Source organism: Patagioenas fasciata, chromosome 18 (assembly GCF_037038585.1).
Source record: "Patagioenas fasciata isolate bPatFas1 chromosome 18, bPatFas1.hap1, whole genome shotgun sequence".
NCBI classification, from domain to species: domain Eukaryota; kingdom Metazoa; phylum Chordata; class Aves; order Columbiformes; family Columbidae; genus Patagioenas; species Patagioenas fasciata.
Genome location: NC_092537.1, coordinates 1,371,316 through 1,390,265, shown reverse-complemented (window position 1 = coordinate 1,390,265; position 18,950 = coordinate 1,371,316). Strand labels below are relative to the sequence as shown.

At 54.7% G+C, this 18,950-nt stretch overlaps 2 protein-coding genes across 4 annotated transcripts in view; one reads left to right on the top strand and one right to left on the bottom strand.

The window, feature by feature from the left end:
- SLC39A11 (solute carrier family 39 member 11) overlaps positions 1 to 18,950 on the bottom strand; it is an 82,445-nt gene that overhangs the window by 18,873 nt on the left and 44,622 nt on the right. For all 3 annotated transcript variants that reach the window (XM_071816636.1, XM_065852377.2, XM_065852378.2), the window contains exons 6-7: positions 15,019 to 15,189; positions 506 to 575 (exon numbers count right to left, since the gene is read on the bottom strand). In XM_071816636.1, the coding sequence (XP_071672737.1) occupies positions 506 to 575; positions 15,019 to 15,189 (241 nt within the window). The remainder of the gene's footprint in view (positions 1 to 505; positions 576 to 15,018; positions 15,190 to 18,950) is intronic.
- RPL38 (ribosomal protein L38) overlaps positions 11,039 to 18,950 on the top strand; it is a 182,851-nt gene continuing 174,939 nt past the window's right edge. Inside the window, exon 1 of the mRNA XM_071816638.1 lies at positions 11,039 to 11,048. The gene's annotated coding sequence lies outside the window, so the exon portion shown is untranslated. The remainder of the gene's footprint in view (positions 11,049 to 18,950) is intronic.

Below are 18,950 nucleotides of genomic sequence, written 5' to 3'. Positions count from 1 at the left end.
CAGGTAGTCTGGAGAAGCTGAATTAACCCCCCGTTTCACACCAGTCCTGGAGAGATGCACAAAAGGTTTTGCACAGGGATGCGGGAGCAGGGATGCGGGAGCAGGGATGCGGGAGCAGGGATGCGGGAGCAGGGATGCCCGGAGGATTGAGGGTCTTTATTGCCACCAATTACAGAATTCAGTGGCCCCACTTGGCAGGAACGATAAACAAAGCCACCACACGCTTTCCAACGGCTGTGGCAGCTGCTCCTACCCATTGAAGATGCTGCTTTTGTGGAAAATCTCAGCATTTCCCTGTCACATCTGACAAGCACAACCACTAAGATAACGCAACAGCCCCAGGAATTTCTCCTGCTCCTCCTGCCCAGAGTTGTGCTTCCACCCAAGTTTCAGTCAATGCATCTCCAACCACCCTGGCTCAGTAGCAACGCGGGACAGACAGACAGACAACCTCCAAGAGCAAAGACACAAAACCCGACGGACGCGGAGCGGCGCTGGGGCTTACCTGGCGCTTTGGAAAGTCGCAGACGCTGATTTTCCAATCGCCCCGAATCCAACTCCCACTGCCAGACCCTCTGAAACAGGAAGGGAAAACCAGTTTTAAGGTCAGAGCTGAGACCGTCGCTTGTCCTGCGCTTCGGCGGAGCAAAGACGGGCTGAGCAGGAGCAGGACCCAGGGCCGGGTCCTTACCCTTTTGCTTTAATTAAAGTGCATTTAATCTAAACTCAACACCAGAGACTGCCCGGGGTATTCCCCACTTCTAACCCAAACCAGCAGTTTCTTGGGAAGCCAACACAGAGAGGAGAGGCTTCTGGATTTGCGAAGGGTTCTGGATTTGCGAAGGGTTCTGGATTTGCGAAGGGTTCTGGATTTGCGAAGGGTTCTGCATTTGCGAAGGGTTCTGCATTTGCGAAGGGCTCTGTGTTCATCCCTGCAGCTCCTGGGGTGACTGCTCCATCCTGCCCCGCTCCCCTCCCGTCCTTTCGCAAACTCTTCTCACCCTCCGGCCGCTGGCACAGCCCCCTCCTCCCTCCCAGAAACACAACCGATTTTCAGAAAGCACCAAAACGCTGCTACTTTTTTTCCCCCCTTTGTTCAAAATGCTGATTTGTGCTGTCGCAGCTTCCCCGGTGTCGCTCCCCTAGGAGCAAGGTGGGTGGGAGAAAAACCCACTCAAAAGAAAACAAAAGTAAAGCTGTTTGCGGCTGTGTTCTGGGTTTTACACCTTCCAAGGAGCCCATTACCCGCTCCGCTGCTGGGGACAGCGTGACTGTTCAGAGGAGCATTCCAACAGGTGGCAAATGTCACCGCGATATTTACCTGTGTGCTGGAGGGGAAGGGCTCGGAAGAAGAGGCTCATGAGTGTGTTTGTGGGCTCCTGAATTTCCCGTTGCCTTGGAAACACACCATAAAAAGCAGCACTAACTTGGATAATCACGGCATTTGCATCCTTGAGCGTGGGGAACCACAACAACCAACAGCTCTTCAGAGCCAGGATCCACGGCTCGGGATGGAGAGAGGGGAACGGGAGCAGCCGCCAACCCACCTACAGGGTGATGGGGCAAGGAGGCTCCAAATTGTCCCTAAAACACCACGGCTAGGGGGTTAAACCATGGTGTAAAAGAGCCAGAAGGAGCGGAGCTGTGGGGGCTGTGATGGCCGGAGGGGCTGCAGGTGGTGGTGGCTTCGAAGGACGCTGCTCTGCACTTAAGGAAACTTTGGGGACGGATCTTTAAAAGACGTTTTCTGGTTGTGCTCAGTGTGGCTGTGAGGATGTAATGAAGCTTTGCACAAACGGGTCTGGCGCTGCTCTTCCCAAAGAGCAAAATTCAAAGGACGAAATTGCTAATTTGTGTGAATTACGAAAATAGCTTTGACAGGGGGAAAACCACTACGGTTTCCCTGCTGCAAAGCAAGTGTCATGGAATAAGAAACAGCAGCACAATTAATGAAAGTACAAATCACACATACATGGAAACAAATTGTGGGAAATTAAAACCAACAGATGGTGCGTAGTGAAGTGCTGGTTTGGAGAGGGAGCAGCAGCCGCCGGTGGAAGCTGCAGCCCGAGGGGAGGACGAGGTGACATGGTGGCTCTGCCATGGGCTTGGCCGGGTCCCCACTGCCCACCAGAGGACACAGGAGCTGGGCAGGAGCAGCACAACCAGGCACCGGCCAAGGGGCTGCTGCCCCTGAATGGTTGGACGCGATGATCTTTAAAGTCTTTTCCTTATGGTTCTATGACCCCAGAGCATCCAACGGGACCCCACAGCCAAACCAATCTGGTGTCACACATGGTCCAGAAACAGCAGAGACCCCAGCATGTCCCCGGTCACCGCCAAGGCTGGGGAAGCCTCTAATTATCTATAGCAGACAACATGTGATGCGCTCAGCCCATTGCTGGCATGTGTTTCAAATATTTCCTGCAGAAAAGCCTGCCAAGATCACACAATAACTTCACCGTTTCAATAACACCGGTTCAGCCTCTTTCAGAGAAGGTGTCAAGCCCCAGAATGACTCTGTTTTGCAGCCAAGCAAGCAGATACACGGAGATTTAAACAGAAAGAGCTCGCTGCCGCTGTCAAGAAAATGCTTCTATTTAACCTAAACTAAGGGATTTTTGCCTCTCTTGGGCTTCTCCTTGGCTTTGCAGTTCAAGATGCTTTATCCTGATAAGGCATTACCCAGGGATCAGACTAATCCTACACTAACTCAAGGATCAGCTCCAACCCTGGCAGTCTGCGGTGCTCCTTGCAAAGGCGTGCTTGCCGAGAAAATAAAATAAGCTTCAAAACCTCAAACTGAAAAGCGATAACCGTGCTGGAGGGTCACTACAGAGCCTCCTATTCATGCCAGACGGCTATGGGATGCGTTACGGCAGTCTGATGACCGCAGCGAAGGCAAAAAACGTGCTATCCATAGGTCTCGTTATGTGCTGTATCTGGTACGCGAGAGCTGGGGAGCGAGGGTCTAAACCAGGGCACCTTCACAGCACCATGGACCGTCCAGCACCAGCCCCAAAGCCAAGGGGAGTCCATAACACCTCGAGGACCATCCCCCTCCATCTCCTGTAGCTCTTGGCTGCTCCATGTGCAGGACCAGCTCCCTCCTCCGCAGCCTCAGCGCAAGCGGACGGTGACCACGGGCACGACAGGAGCGTCACACGGGAAGGGGACAGCAAGGTCTAGCGAGGATGCTGCTCCGAGCCCAAAAAGCATCTTCACAAGGAAGGCAACCAGGGCAAATCTGGAAAGAACACACCAAGAGGGAACACTACGGTGCAAGGGGAAGGAGCGTGGGAAGGGGAGCAGAGCAGAGCCAGCTGAGCACAGTCACGTCGAGGCACCGTGGGCAGGCAGAAGGTGACGGCACAGAACGACACAACAGCCACAGCACCGAGCAGAGCAGCCCGGGAGAGATTTACTGCAATAGCTGGTGAGGAGGACGCCAGCCGAGGGAACCGAGTGAGAGCCGTGCTGCTCCAGCACACCTCCGACACCTTCACGCTTGGCCGGAGCTCCCCAGCTCCCCCAGCATCCAGCAGAGGGGACCCGGCCATGCATAGCACGCTGTCACAACCCGGCCTTTAATTCTGCTTTCATTTCACTCCAGTGCCCCAACCGCAGAGCTGCAAAACAGCACAAGATGTTCCAGCTCGTTGAGCCAGGAGGACAGTGACAACATTCCCGTCTGCTCCGATCCGCAGGAGCACAGGAATTGGCTGGGATGGGCTTTGGGATGGGGCACAGCATGGATGCATCTCCTCCACATTGCCATGGAAAGCTCTGAGTGTTCCTGCCCCACTCTGGGATGCTCCTGGGGGACCAAAGCTCTCCAGCCCCAGGGGGACCAGGCATGATCCCGAAATGGTGCATCACTGCGGGGCTCTGGGCACGGGAGGGTGTCTTGCCTTTGGATTAGCCCAAAAACACGTGGCTAGAGCTGCGCTTTCTGGGCAACTCTTCCCCTCAGCAAGGAGGAGAGGACAGTTGGCTCAGCAGGAGCGAGGTGCTGGGCACCAAAACGAGCTGCAGATGTGAGACGGTCCTGGGACACCTGGATGTGGCTCAGTGCTGTTGGTTCCAGCCCAGCCCCGATACCAAAGACCTGGGTGAGAATAACATACAAAACACACAAATTTTCCAAGAAGCTCCAGCCCTGCCCAGCACCCGTTCCAAGCTCACGTAGCAGAACTCACCCCTCATCATCTCCGGCTGCAAATGCCACACGAGCCTGAAGTTCAAAGGATCAACTTGAAAGCGGAACAGCTGAGTCCATCCCATCAACCCCCTTATCACCCACCGCCCGAGCCCGCCAGAGCCCGGCAAGCTGAAAGAACCAGCTGAAATGAAGCAGGCAGTGATCTTAAATCCTATTGAGGGCAGCTTAGGCGTCAGGCGGGGATCAGAGCCCTCGGCCGCCCGCTCCCCATCTCCAGCAGCAGCCAGAAAAACCCCCCTGCACAGCCCAGGTTGGGGACCCGCGGGGTCGCCGAGCTCCTGCCCTCGCCAGCCCCTTTTGTGAGCATGAAATGAGCTCTGTGGCCACCACTCGCCATCCTCAGGAGAAACCCTGTCCACAAAACTACTGAAAATAAAAGCCCGTCGGATTCCCTGGAAATCCAAACGAGTAAATAGCAAGCATGGCTCGTGGGGCCTTGATAAATTATAGTGGCGAGTAAATTAACCCCGGTTGTTACACTACTCTTATATGCCATAAAGAGCAGGAAAACAAGCATAGGCTGTGGGTAGAGAACAATATCCTACAGGAACGTTAACCAATAAATCAAATTCAGGCGGAACAGCAGCAGCGGGGCTGGTCTGGGATTTGACTTTACTTCCCCTTCTCTTGATGTACAAGCAGGTCAGGACAGCGGTGACAGGGGAACACAGACCCGCTCCTTAGCAGTTAATTTATCTAAGAGAGATGCTAGTTTATCCGAGAGGACACTGTCCCCTCGTCACCCACCCGGGGGTATCTTTACCTAAAAACCCCTTTTGCAGGCACCGCGGTGGGGATGGAGCAGGGAGGAGGATCCGCCGCGACAACAAAAGCGGCAGCAACTCAGATCCCGCAGTCCGAACAGAGGCAAAACCTTGGGCTTAAAGGGAGGGCAAAGACTGGATGAAAAGCCAGGGTTTGTGAAGAATTTCCACCTCCAGCAGACGCACCACAGCTCTGCCTGCCGGCGACAGCGGGTTCTGGGGCGGGTGAGGAGAGCACAGCTCAGCAGAGGTTCGTGCCTGCAGAGCTTTGGAAGAAATGGCAAGAATTACGGATCTAACAGCAGCAAATGCCTTTTGTGAGCAAAGGGAAGGGTCTGCGGTGCTGAGAAGACGCTTTGCGGGACCTAACGCACACCCGATGCTGGGCCAGCGACGTTCTCACAGGGCTCATTGCAAAAGCATCCTCTGATTAAACAAAGCAAGCAGGGGCTCATTAACACCTGCCCAAGTCTTTCTCCATAGTAATATCAAGTATCACACCAGCTCCATGTACCTTAGTGCTTTACACCCACTGGCTCACGCTCCACCTGAACCGGGCCCCCCAGCACCCCCAGCCCGGCGGGAGCGTCACCGGAGCGGGAGTGACATTATCTCCTCCTGCGAGGGCTGATGAAGTTAATTCTCCTGGGTCAGCAAATGAACACGCTTCCTCTAGGAAGGTACTACGGATGCCAACATGTCATCAATTATTCATCCTGCTCTTTGAAGAACTGTTAAGCTCCTAGTGGGAAATTAATCTTGCTATAATGAGGTTTGTATTTCTATGAGAGTTTAAGTATGTCCCTGTCGCCACTATTCAAACTCCTTTATTCCCCCAAGATTGAATTCCAGTTCCTTCTAGGTAACATCATTTTGCCATTACTGCACAGGAAAGTGCAGAGATTACCAGGTATCAGCGATGCTCAATGTTTCCAGATATCCACCACTATACGAGTAGCAAGCAGGAGGTTAAAGTCATTTTAGAAAGCCTCTTTTCTCTTCCACATCCACAACCACAGGCTCTTCCGAGAGAGAATACCTGCACCCCTGACATGATCTCCCCATAAGAAGCCACCTGGTCAGATTCCCACCTTCCCAGATTGTCACCTCCCCAAGTGCAGGGACATCATCACATCATCCTCCTGCTCCTCAGGACGCCGCAGCACCTCCCTGCTTCCTGGGACATCCAGCACAAGATCAGGGTGATGCTGAACCCCCCAGAATCCCCCAATTCCCTCAAAGGCTGTGAGAAGAACAGCACCTTTTCCAGACCCACCAGCACACGTCAGGTTCTCCACCCCCACACCAGAACCCACCGCTGCCCACGCACACGCGTGTCACACACCTACATCTCACGGTTAAACGCTTACGGTACCCGTCACAGCTCTCGCGCTACTTAATGAACCCAAACCAAGCTGCCGTTTACTATAAGATTGCGGCTCGTTAGGGTTTGGCTTCCATTCAGCTCAGGCAGGTTTGTCACAGAGGGACGTACGGTGAAGTCCTTGGAGCAGATGGTCCCTGTGGGCCCTTCCGACCTGGGATTCCCCAAACGTGAAGAGGATCCGGGGAGCAGCAACAGATGGTGTGGACGGAGCAAAGATGCAGGAGTCCCTGGAGCATCGCATCGTCATGTGTTATGACAGAGCTGTGACAGTGTGTGTGACCTGGGGCAGCCCTCAGCCACAGGACAGCGGGAGCTGTGACTAAGTGACAATGGCCAAGCAGGACTTCACCTGGGTTTATGCCTTTTCTGCAGCCCTACAGAAGCCAACTAACGAGGGGAGATTGCTCCTAATTATCACCCTAACCACACAGCCTTTCAGTAGAACACAAAGACAAAATTTAAGGGATTAATTTGCGGTTTATAGTGGCATGTATTAATATTTGTGGTATGAATTATTCACTCCTTCCCTCTCCTCCCCCGGGTTCCCAACCAACAAGAGGGCTGTGCAGTGGGATGGGGAAGGGGCCCTGTCCCCCTTCCCCGTGGATCCAGGCGCCGCAGCCCAACAGATGGGGACAGGACAGGGAGAACAAAACCCAAGGCACCAGCTGCATTAATCTGCTCAGACAAAGCGGTCCCGGGCAATCGTTATTCCTAGGACTATTTGCAATCACGGGCAGATGCAGGCAGAGCCTCAGGGCTCCCGCCCAGCAGCCAAAATACTGGCTGTAAAATAAGCAATGGGAAAATAAACTGGTTTGGGTGCTATCTCAGACCGTAATGTCCCGGAGGGAGCAGACGATGAAAACGTGTGAGCGCGGCCGGGCGCATCGTGCGGGGCTGCGGCGCCGGCACCGCTGGGATGCCCGGCAGTGCCTGCTCAGGTAATTCCACCTTTGGGGGAATAAAACTGTGTGTGGGAGGAAAATTTGATAAAGGATTGTGGGGACAGCAGCAGCAGGAAAGCACAGCAAAGCCAGGCAGCTTGGAAATGGAGAAAGCCGAGAGAAATTGCCTTTCTGGGTAAGGAATTGCAGGCGAGCCACCACGGATCTGCTTCAGCAGCGCACGCCAGCCCAGCTCCTCTCTCCTGCTCCGCCACAGCTCTGTGAGCGACTCAGGAGTTTACCCGTTGATAAAGCACCGATTCAGCAGTGCTGAGCCCGGTGACGAGCGCACGCTGAGCTGAAAGAAGGTGAAACATCCCAAAAGCTCCTGATGTGCCCAGATAGCTCAACTGCGCCGCTTTGATTTCAATAGATAAAAACTCACAGCGCAGCTCGGCCTCCGAGTTTTCCAGAGATTCAAAATTGTCCAAGAAAGCCAAACCATACTGCTGTGTGCAATGCCACGGAGTTAAAATGCCATTAACAGGGATTCTAAGCCCCGATGGGCTACCAAATGCCTTACCCGGGTAATTTCATAGGAGCTTTGTCTGAAAAAGCCTCCAGAACTGGGAAAACCCACCTGAGTGCACCCAGCCCAGCCAAAGGCTGGGAACAAGAAGCCCGAGCTGCCCAGAGCAAACCTGGTAGGCTGGGACACCCGCTTTTAAAGAATTAAAGGATCTGCTCAGCATCCCAAAGCTCCTTCATCACGGGGATGAGAAGACAACTTCTTTCCCAAACAACTCTAAAAGCGGGGACCGACCCAAGCCCACGCAACCCGAATCCACCGCGGATGTTTAATGTTTCATTTCAAGCACGGAAATGATTTCTCAGGCCACTGCTCACTGATGTTTAATGCAACAGACCTGCGAGATCTGATGGGGATAAGAAAGAAAAGGAGCTTCCACATGCATATTGCAGCGGGCTTTCATTCCAGCTGGTGAAAATACTGTATTTAATTGCTTTTTGTCACCTTTGTGGCTGTTACCGCTTACAAAACACTGATCACAAACTAAAAATGATGCCGCAGAGATAAAGGTACATTATCAGCTCTCCGCTGCCTTGCCAGGCGTCTGCCTGCAAATGGCTTTTTGAAATATGAGCCGCTGCCAATGGGGCATTAGAGACCCCCGGACTCTTGCTCCCGCCTTTAACGGTGCCAGCGTGCGGGGCTGCGACACCCCCGGGACGCACAGGAAGATTTGCCAACCATGCCCATGTAACGCATAAAACTGCGTTTACGCGGGGCTGTTATTTGCCCGCAGAGGGCAGGGACACCGCGATGCACAAGCACCGGGGAGCCCCGCTGTGCCCATGGAAGGGTTGCTTTTCAGCATCACAGGACCAGGATTGCGCTGGGGGCGGCTCCTCTGGAGCAGAGGAGCGGGCAGAGCCGTCCCGGGGCTGCCGGGAGCATCGCTGGGGCTGCTGCCCGCATCCTTCTGGCCCAGCCGCCTCCACCCCCTCGCACAAGAAGCTTAACGACTTGGAGCAAGTCCCTTCAATCCATCGAGGTGCTTAATAGGTGAAAATGTCAAAATATGTGCTGATGAGGCGACAATTAATGGCAAGTTTAATGAAAGGTTAAAGCAACCTTTCCCAGAGCGAGTGCCGCGCTGCTGCTGATCCCACATGAGTCACCGCAGGGAGGAACGCTCCGGTTGGCACCGAACATCCAGCTCTGGCTCCGTGGGCTGCAGCCCATCTGACCTTGCTCCTCTGGCAGGGCCATCACGTCGCAAACCAACCGCCTCTCCATCCCTGACGCATCCGCGCCCGGAGGGTCCCTCTGGAAATCAAACCACTGCGGCCTCGGAAAACCACGTCCCAGGCTGAGTTTTTTTCTCCCTGGAGCAGAAAGCACTGTGAAAAATTCATGAGTGTTCAAATGTGCATCTTTGCATCCTTCTGAGTCACCAAGACAAGCCACAGGTCCCGGGGCCAGCGCTCTCCCCGCTGCCCTCCACCCTCTGCAGCTCCGGAGCTCCATCGATGCACAGACACCTTCCCTTCCCTGCATCTTCCTTTTCACCCTCTTCTCTGAAATCCAAGCTCCAAACAAATCTCCTCCTCCTCCTTTTTCTTACTAAAAATAATGCCTTTCAGCAGAAATCAAAGGTGCTCCAAGAGTGCCCAAGAATAGCCATTAACAGTGATGCAACCAGCAGAAGTGACAGTGGAAGGAGGTTTGCTGTAGTTTCAGAAAGAGGCATCACACGGATGAGACGCAGATTCATCAGCGCCGCTAAACAGCTCCCGTTCTCATGCTCTGCCGAACCCCAGCGCGTACCAAATGCATATTAAAGTCAAAAATTGTAAAATAGTCTCAATTTCAACAGACCAACAACGATCCATAATTCAAAGCGAATGTTACCAACCTTTAAATGGATCTCTGAGAATATTCATATAAATGATCACTTTCCTTTCTAACTGAGATGCAATATCACATTCACTGCCTGAGCCTTCTCTTGGGAGGCCAAGTGCACGGGAGCACCTGGCCCAGGAGAACTAATTCAATCAATTTTTGCTAATGACAAAGTCACCGGCCTGGAAATCACCCCCTCGCAAGGAAAACCAATCTGAGGCACAGCACGTGGCCACAAACCTCCCCCCACACACAGCTCCTCAGCAACAGGCAACGCAGCCGCATCCTGGGATTGCCCATCGTCTCGGGACCAGCTCCACCCCACCAAACACCAGCTCTGTCCAGGACTGACAGACGAGCCCTGGTTGAACTTTGCTGCCTTGGTTTAAGGGATAAAAAGCTGCAGCCTCCAGCATCCCACCCTGCACCCACCCACCCAGGGAACGTGTTGGACCTGGACTCGGTCACGCAGCGGTGGGACATCCCCGTGTGTAGGGTGGTCACCTGGGAGGTGCCAAACCGCCCCGTGATTTAGGTACCAAGGATCCCCTACACCCACCAGCCAACAACCGGAGCCAAAACCCACCGTCTGCTCCTCTCCCCGAGATGGTCATAAAGCCAGAGACACATAAAAGGACATTACAAGCGGTTCAGGCTGTAAGAAGCCATAAAGAAGAGCCAGCGCGCAGGCAGCTCTGGCTCCCAGGGCTGTCCCCAGCCCGTTGTCACCGCGCAGAGGGCAGCAGGCAGGTCTCACGCTATCTGGCCCAAGGGCGCTCAGCCAAAGCGTTTTCCTTCCCAGGCGAAGCTGCAAACAAGCGCGTTTCAAATCAATTTGACATTTATCACGCTTTGGTGCAGACTTCCCTTCTATCCCCATTTCCCTGGGATAAAACAGAGCGGCGGCAGCATTTGCTGCCACTCTGCGCCATCCGTAGGGATGGAGAGGTGACACCGAGCTGTCACGGGGACAGGCGGGAGGTGCCCGGCATGAATCGATCACCAATGCGAGGAACCGCCACTGTAAGTAATGGACTCGGTGTGCCTCGATGGCAGCCTGGTGACGGGGACACAAGCAGGGTGCCAGCACTGTAAATTCTGCCCCCTATCCAGTCTGTACCTTCCCCCGAGCATCACCCCAGAGAGGAACAGAGCCCAGGACACCCCCGTGAGCACCGTGGCTGCAGGGAGAGCCCAGGACACAATGATGGTTGCAGAATGTGGCCTTGGTCCTCTCCTTCATCCTGGGACACCATGGTGGTTGCAGAACGTGGCCTTGGTCCTCTGCTCTATCCTGGGACACAATGGTAGTTGCAGAACATGGCCTTGGTCCTCTCTTTCATCCCCGGATACAACGGCGGTTGCAGAACGTGGCCTTGGTCCTCTCCTTCATCCCGGGACACAATGGCGGTTGCAGAACATGGTCTTGGTTCTCTCCTTCATCCCGGGACACAATGACGGTTGCAGAACGTGGCCTCGGTCCTCTCCTTCATCCCGGGACACAATGACGGTTGCAGAACGCGGCCTCGGTCCTCTCCTTCATCCCGGGACACAATGACAGTTGCAGAACGTGGCCTCGGTCCTCTCCTGTGGCCTTGGTCCTCTCCTTCATCCCGGGACACAATGACGGTTGCAGAACGTGGCCTTGGTTCTCTCCTTCGTCCCGGGACACAATGACGGTTGCAGAACGTGGCCTCGGTCCTCTCCTTCATCCCGGGACACAATGACGGTTGCAGAACGTGGCCTCGGTCCTCTCCTTCATCCCGGGACACAATGACGGTTGCAGAACGTGGCCTCGGTCCTCTCCTTCATCCCGGGACACAATGACAGTTGCAGAACGTGGCCTCGGTCCTCTCCTGTGGCCTTGGTCCTCTCCTTCATCCCGGGACACAATGACGGTTGCAGAACGTGGCCTTGGTTCTCTCCTTCGTCCCGGGACACAATGGCGGTTGCAGAACGTGGCCTTGGTCCTCTCCTTCATCCCGGGACACAATGGCGGTTGCAGAACATGGCCTTGGTTCTCTCCTTCATCCCGGGACACAATGGCGGTTGCAGAACGTGGCCTTGGTCCTCTCCTCCACCTCACTGCAGCGGTGGGAGCGTTCAGGGCAGAGATGTCTCCTCAGCATCCCCACGCCGGGGGACGCCCCGGTCTCGGGCAGCACGGACACCCCTGCCCGCAGCCCCACACGGGGCTCAGAGCAGAGCAAACCCCCCCGGAGCTCCCACGGCCCCGCCAGCTCCGTCCTGCCGCCTCCTCCCTCCCAAACGAGCGCAAAGAGAAAGGCGGTTCAACTCACACCTCGCTAATTGTTATTTGTGATACGCCAGTAACGTTTTAATTAATCTGAAGTCTTCAGCATAACAGCCACCCAAGGTACAAAGATAAACCAGCATAAACAGGGCTTGATTAAATACATAATTAATGTTCCACTAAACCCAGCATATATGAATATTAATTAGCAGGAACAGTCTGCGGTTTGGCATCTCCTGTCATTATCAATTTATTCTTTACATTGCCAGTCCTGCTTTGGAACAAATTAACAAACCTTTCGCTTGCCGGCGGAGCCCGCTAAATAGAGACTGAATGCGAGAGGCTGGTCTTTACATTCAATTATCTCACCCGCACGTTAACCAGCTCCCAGCATGTTTGCCTGAAACCAAAGATAGACGCATTGCCAAGGCCAAAACATGTTCGTCCCTAAATGGGGCTCAAAGTAAATAAAACTGTTCTATGCTGGCAAGGAAACAGGGAGCGTGTTCCCCACCAACGGCGGAGGAGAACAGGACCTGGGCCTTGTGAGGGTTTTAACCATCAGAGCGAGGGACCTGGTAGAGTTTGGGCTCAAACGCCGCAGGTTTCAAAGAGCAAGATCATTTCCAGCCCATCGGAGGCGCCTGGGCAGAGCTTCCCCCCAGCCGAGGTGTCCTTACACTGCAGGAGTCTGTGCTAATTACAGCGTCAGCCCTTCCGCTGGTAGGGCTGATAATTGAGGTAGAACATGAGGGTGTTTCCAAACCTGCGCCGCGGGCAGGGGCCGCGGCAGAGCACAGAAACGCCGCCAGCTTTGCTGGGAAAGCCGAGCTTAACCCCGTCCCGCTGCTCGGTGAGAGCCTGGACCCGCATCTGCTGCTTCATGCCAGCCCAGAGACCTCCGTGCCGAGCAAGGCAGGCCACGAGCTCCCGTTTCAATCACAGTCTGAATTATTGATTAGGGTGAAATCGGTGCTGGCGTCCCCCGACCTGCAGACAGGGCTCTGGGGAGCACAACGGCAAACGCGGGCTCAAGTCCAACCTCCGCCACTTGAAACATCTGGGTGACTTTGGGCAAATCCCCGGTGAAAGGAGGAGGTTGGCGCAGGGATTTGTCATCAGGGAGCGGCCCCACCGAGCACAAACTGCCACTGTCACCCCCGGCCCCACAGCAGCACTGGAGAGGGACACGCCAGCGGGCCAAGAGCAGCAGAGGGACTCTGGGGACGGGGTTGGGTAGGGACAGATGCCCCCATCGTGACCCAGAGCTGACCCATCCACAAACCATCACTCTCGCACGACTCTCTGGATATGAAGCTTGAATATTGTGACCTTTAAGATGCAAAAGGGAATATCTGAGCCTCTGGAGCCGTCCGAGGGCGGCTTTGTGCTCTTGCAGACACAATGAAAGGTTAGAGCGGCATCCGCGACAGCCAGGACTGTGCTGCCATCGATCTATTGCTACGGGTGACGCTTCATTCACTCCTCTACCAACTTTCCTTTTTGCTGGTGACAGCGACAGGAATCCCCAGCCGACACGGCACACGCTGCCTGGCTCTTCACCCCGGGCTCCTGACACCTCGTCTGAAGGATGAAATCCAATTATGGTCTGCTCAGTGCAAACGTTTCTCTTATTTTTGTGCACACGGCTAATTTAAAGCTCCCTCTTCGCCTCTCCTGCCATACCTCTGCCTCCCCTGGCAATACGTGGAGCTGAACTAAGACATCTGAGCTATAAACCTATAATTAACAAAAAAAAGGGATTAAAAGAGGAAAATCCATGGGGGCAGGAGCACGAACGGGTGCTGGGAACCAATGACTGGCTGGAATGAAGCAATTAGTGCCCAGAGAGAAGCAGCAGCAGGGCCGGGAGGGAGGGCGCTCACCGGTGCTCCAGCACAATGACACCCACGTGCGTCCCCACTCCAGCGACAAAGAGCCCACCGCGGATCTCTTCCTGCCCTTCAGCCCGGGGGTGCCCTTGCAGGGGGGGAAACGCAGATCTGTGATTGCAGACCCATAACGGAGCTTTCGCACCCGGGAAGCCCGACCAGTGATGGAATTTGAGACGGATGCCCTGGCACAGGGTACAAGTCGCTCCCGAAAATGCACAAGCCCACATGAGGCTGCGGGACCCCCCGGGCACGGGGCCGTGGCAGCTCCCGGTGCTGACAATGGCCGCCCCCTCGCCAACGCGGCCGCGCCAGCTCGGCAACCACGGCACTTGGCGTTTTTCTCCACGTTTACAGACCCAAGTTATGCGGAAAAGCTTTTTCCTCTTCCCCCTGCACTCACCCCAACCAGGATACAACCTGAGCCGGGCAGAGCGAGCAGAGGAGGGAGGAAGAGACAGGGAGGAGAAGGAGAAACGTTTGAAAAGGTTGCCTTATGTTAACTTTCAGCGCCACCAAGAATTGCAAAGCAGCCGAGCGTTCTCAGCTGTTACAAATCTCTCTCATCTTTTTCTGATCACTCCTTTCTCCGCAGTCTCGCAGCCCAGCCCTGGCAGGACGCAGCCCTTCAACACCAGGGGCTCTGCAGTTCTCCATCTATCGGCAAACTCCATCCCTCCAACAAGAAAAACCCAATTGTACGTCTTCCCGCAGAGAAGAGAAACACAAAGAGACCAGGTTTTGTTGTCTTTACAGTGTCATCTTTCTCAATATACTCGCGGGTTTACGACTTTCGCCCACGACAGGCTGGCGATAGCGAGCGGGGCTGCAGATGTTCAAGATGCACCCGCCAGCCCGAGCTCCCCCGAGTCCCCCCTCGGAGGGGCTTTTGCTGCCAAGACCTTGCGTGGCTCAGCCCCACCAGGAGAACAGGATTTGATGTGACAGCCCCTGTCAAACGGCACCAGGCACCGCTCGCCAGGGGCCATCTGTGAGCAGCACCAAGAAGCAGAAGGGAGAGAAGGCAGGAGCTGCCATATGACCCCCCTCGCAATGGCACTGAGCCCCCGGGATGGCACTGACCCCCTCGGGATGGCACTGACCCCCTCGGGATGGCACTGAGCCCCTCGGGATGGTACTGACCCCGGTAAGAGGCTGGGATGGATGGACAGACAGCCAGGACTTACCTGGGATGTTGTGGATGGTTATAGCGAGGATCATCAGCAGAATCCGCCTCCAGCTGCTGCTGCTGGCCGGGGGGGCAGCGTCCATGGGTGCGGGGAATGGTGGGGGGGGGTCTGGCAGGCTGCCCCCCACTCCCTTCCTCCTCTGGTAGGGCTCCCCGTTCTCACCTTTGTCTGGGGGTACAGAAAAACAGCCGGGTCAGCCGAGGAGACAGACGGACAGCTGGGCACCTCCTGCCTCCCCTCCCCGAAGGACAAAGCAGAGAGAAGGAGAAACACTGACCCAAGCAGGGATGAAGGGGGGTGTGTTGGCCCCCGCTTTGTTTCAGTTTAGAGTGGGGGGTTTCCCCAAGCGATCTGCAGAGCCCACAGGCCAGGGAGACCTAAGGCAAAGCAGGAGTTCATTCCTGCATCCTCCTCCTCATCACCCCCCTGCAACGCCCCCACCTGGCCGGGCTGAGCCCTGGGGCCCGATGAGGATGATGAGGGACACACAGCGAGACTGTCCCCCCTCAGCAACCCCAAACCTGGCAGCTCTGCAGCTCCATCGCCTTCGCTGCTGAAGGAAAACCCCGTAACGCTACCTTTTGATTTCACTCCGGTCACGAATCGAGTGCACTGAGCCGTATTTAGTGACCATTTGTTCTGCTACCAAAAGATTTGCCGCTGCCGTTTGCTGAGACATCCACAGATAACCCCGGGCTCTCCCGGACCTCTGCTCCCAGCAGGACCGTTACTATCAGCTCTATTTCAGCCAGTTATTTAAAAACATGCCACTAAAATCCAAGCCCCATTTAGGGCTGTGAAGGGTGGAACAAACACCAGGCAGCACCGTAATACAACCTACACACACCGAGACCTTCACTGATCACCGTCAGCATGAGAAGGTGAAGGGAAGCCAAGAAACGAGGAGCACGAAGTCCTCAACCTCGCACAGCAACAGCTTCATATTACAGATTTGACATTCAGACAATATAATTCTCTCCCCTTGGATTTGTATAATTCTCTCTCCTGCCCCTTGACCCACCCCGGAGCCGTCTGAAAGGGTTTTGATGGAATGCCAACTGTTTCCCCGGCATTTGGAGGCAGGACGATGGCGACCGTCCCGCTGCACGCTGCCCAGCCTGTGGTTTCGGCGCTAATTAAGAACCTCAGCCTAAGAGGACTCGTGCAAATTGACACACGGGGTCACCCGGGGAAAGCAGGGGTGTCAGCACCGCTCTGCATCGTGCCATCTGCAACACGAAAACGGACATGGAAAGGCATCCCAAAAAGGAAAATAAAACTAAAACTGGAAAAACAGGGGAAGACTAAAACCCCGCTTGATGGCAGCGGGACCAGGAGCGTCCCCGCACGGCGTCACCAGGGCCACAAACCGTGACACCCGCCAGGCTCGCGCGTCCCCCAAAAGGCCACGGCTGCTCTGCGAACACACGAGATGCCGCACAGATAAACGTTGTCACTGCCATTAGCCGTACGGAGCCAGACGCTTTCTGTCCCCAAACCCTCGCCCAGTCAATGCCGCGCAGGAACATTTGGTGGCAGAGCTTCATCCCAGCCCGCGGGGACAAAGACCAAGGTTTTCAAGCAATAGCAAGGACGAGCAGCGCCAGTCCCGCCGAGGCTGGAGCCACTCGCAGATCAAATTCCCTTCTCCTGCCAGAGCGCTGGATTACTGTAATTGCTTGGCACAACCCCCACGACCAGCGTTATCCAGCTCACCCACGCTGACCCACGGGCCGGGCTCCGCACCGCGTCACCGCCCCGCACCGTCCCCAGGCTCCCGGCACCGCGGGACATGAAAACCGGGGGGTTGCGGGATGCAGAGAGGGGCAGGAATCCCCCACCGCAGCCAAGGGCTTTCTGGGGAGCGGGGAGAACGGTTTCCATGGCATTTAGAGAAATTCCATGGCAAAACACCAGCGCGTTTATTCCAGCCGCGCTTCCTCCTCATTTCCCTCGTTCCTGGGGTTGACGGGTTCACCGTAAAGCTGCGCTGTCCCCCAGGACTCCCGCAGCAAGGCTTTTGCTAACGTTTAAACACCAAAGCAAAGCCTTTCCAGCCCCCCCGCAATGCCTTTTTGTGGGTGACTTTTCATTGAGAAAAAGCACAAAGCTCCACGGTGGAGCAGAGCGAGGGATGCGATGGACAACGCTCACGGCACTGGGGAAGTTTCAGCCCTTCCCGTTCTGTCGAGAACAACCAGGGTGGTTTGCAGGGCTCTCAAATTGCCAGAAAAGATCCATTTCCCAGCTCTCACTAATGAATCAAACCCCCAGCTCCATCACTTCACCTGAGCCCCCCACCTGCCGAGGTACCCGCTCCGTCCCGCACACCGGTGCCGTTCTATTAGATACCTGTCTTCGTTACTTTATTTTACTTAAAAGACTTGGTATTACTGAAAAAAACTCTTGATGAAATCAGACTTTTTCCAAGCCTATTTGCAGCAGCTCTGAGGGCAGCGGTGACAACGTCGGGGATGCCACGGCGCCCCTGCCAGCACCAAATGGGGGAAATCTGCGGGAAACGCAAAAATAGACGCAGCCTTTACAGGGAAAGCACAGAGGGTGGTTTAGATGGGCAATTTGGACACAAAATTGCCTCTCGTACAAATTACCGCTGCATTAGCAGAGGATAAAGGCAGCAAAACCAGGGAGACAACCCCAGGGTGATTTTCCCCATAGTGTCACACGGAACAGTGAGACTCAAGGCGCACATGGGTCAAGCGATGTGTTTTGCTTCCAGTTGCTGCGAAAGGAAGGATAAAAGATCATTAGAGTGGACTGAAGACACCAGTTCAGGGTGTTGGACACAGACGGGGGACTTGTGTGGCTGTCACACAAAGTGCAACAACCAAAGCACTCCCAGCTTGAAATTCCGCATCTCACCCAGGCTACGGGGAACAAAACAATAATTACAGCTAAACATGGATCTGGCTGGAAATCAGCAAAGCCTCAATAGCAAATTGGAGCAGCGATAAGCGCAGAAGAAAGGGTGGTTTCGAGAGAATAGCTGACACAATCAGACAAGGGTACTCGCAAGAACGTTGCCAAGGCAATTATGTGGCAAAATAATGATCTGTGCCACATACGTTATTTTAAATCTTGCTCACAAAAAGTCCTCTATATATTCTACTTGATTTATCATTATTGAATTTCTTCGTAAAGCTGCAGGGCAAAGATTCTGCCAAAAGTTTAATTACATATGTGCAGCCTGCTGCATTTTTCATATCCTCTGCAGCCAGCGCTGGAAAAAGATAAATGGCTCGGAGTATGGCTTAAACTGCTGCTGAAATATAAAACCCAACTGGCTTCTTATCAGCATGTGAAATGGCTTTTTATTTTTGATTATTTCTTAATGAAAACTGTTTGCATTAGCCGTGAGCTCAGCTTTATTGCACCCACCAGCGGTACACAAACAGACGGGCGCACTATTTACTCGGCGTGCTCAGGAAAACTCTCCTTACCGCAGCACTTCAGCTCCCAAATTCGCGCCGCAGCCTGCGCAGCTCTCCAGCTTCCCACATCTGCTCTAGAGCCCTGCTGCTCTGCAGTTAGGCCCGGCCTTAGCCCTGCCTCTCTCCTACCGCAGCTCGCAAACGCTTGAAATTCAACATGCTGAGCTGTTCAAATCCCCACCAGCAAATTCCCTGTGCAAGGAGCCCGTGTGAGCCCCACAGGCAGCCGGACACCCCGTTTAGCGTTAATTCCAACCTGCAGCCCAGCCTCAGGGCACGGGGGCTGGAGGGAGCCGGTACCCCCGACACCACACGCTCTCATGGGCAGCATCCCAGCACCTCCGCCTTCCCCGCTCCTGATGGAAACCTGGAGCCTCCCTTGGCTGAAGGCGCTGGAAGGAAAATCTTTTACAGCTCCAAACCCTCCTCCATCTTTTCCCCATCAATTTCCCCATCAAATCTTTGCAACAAGACTCC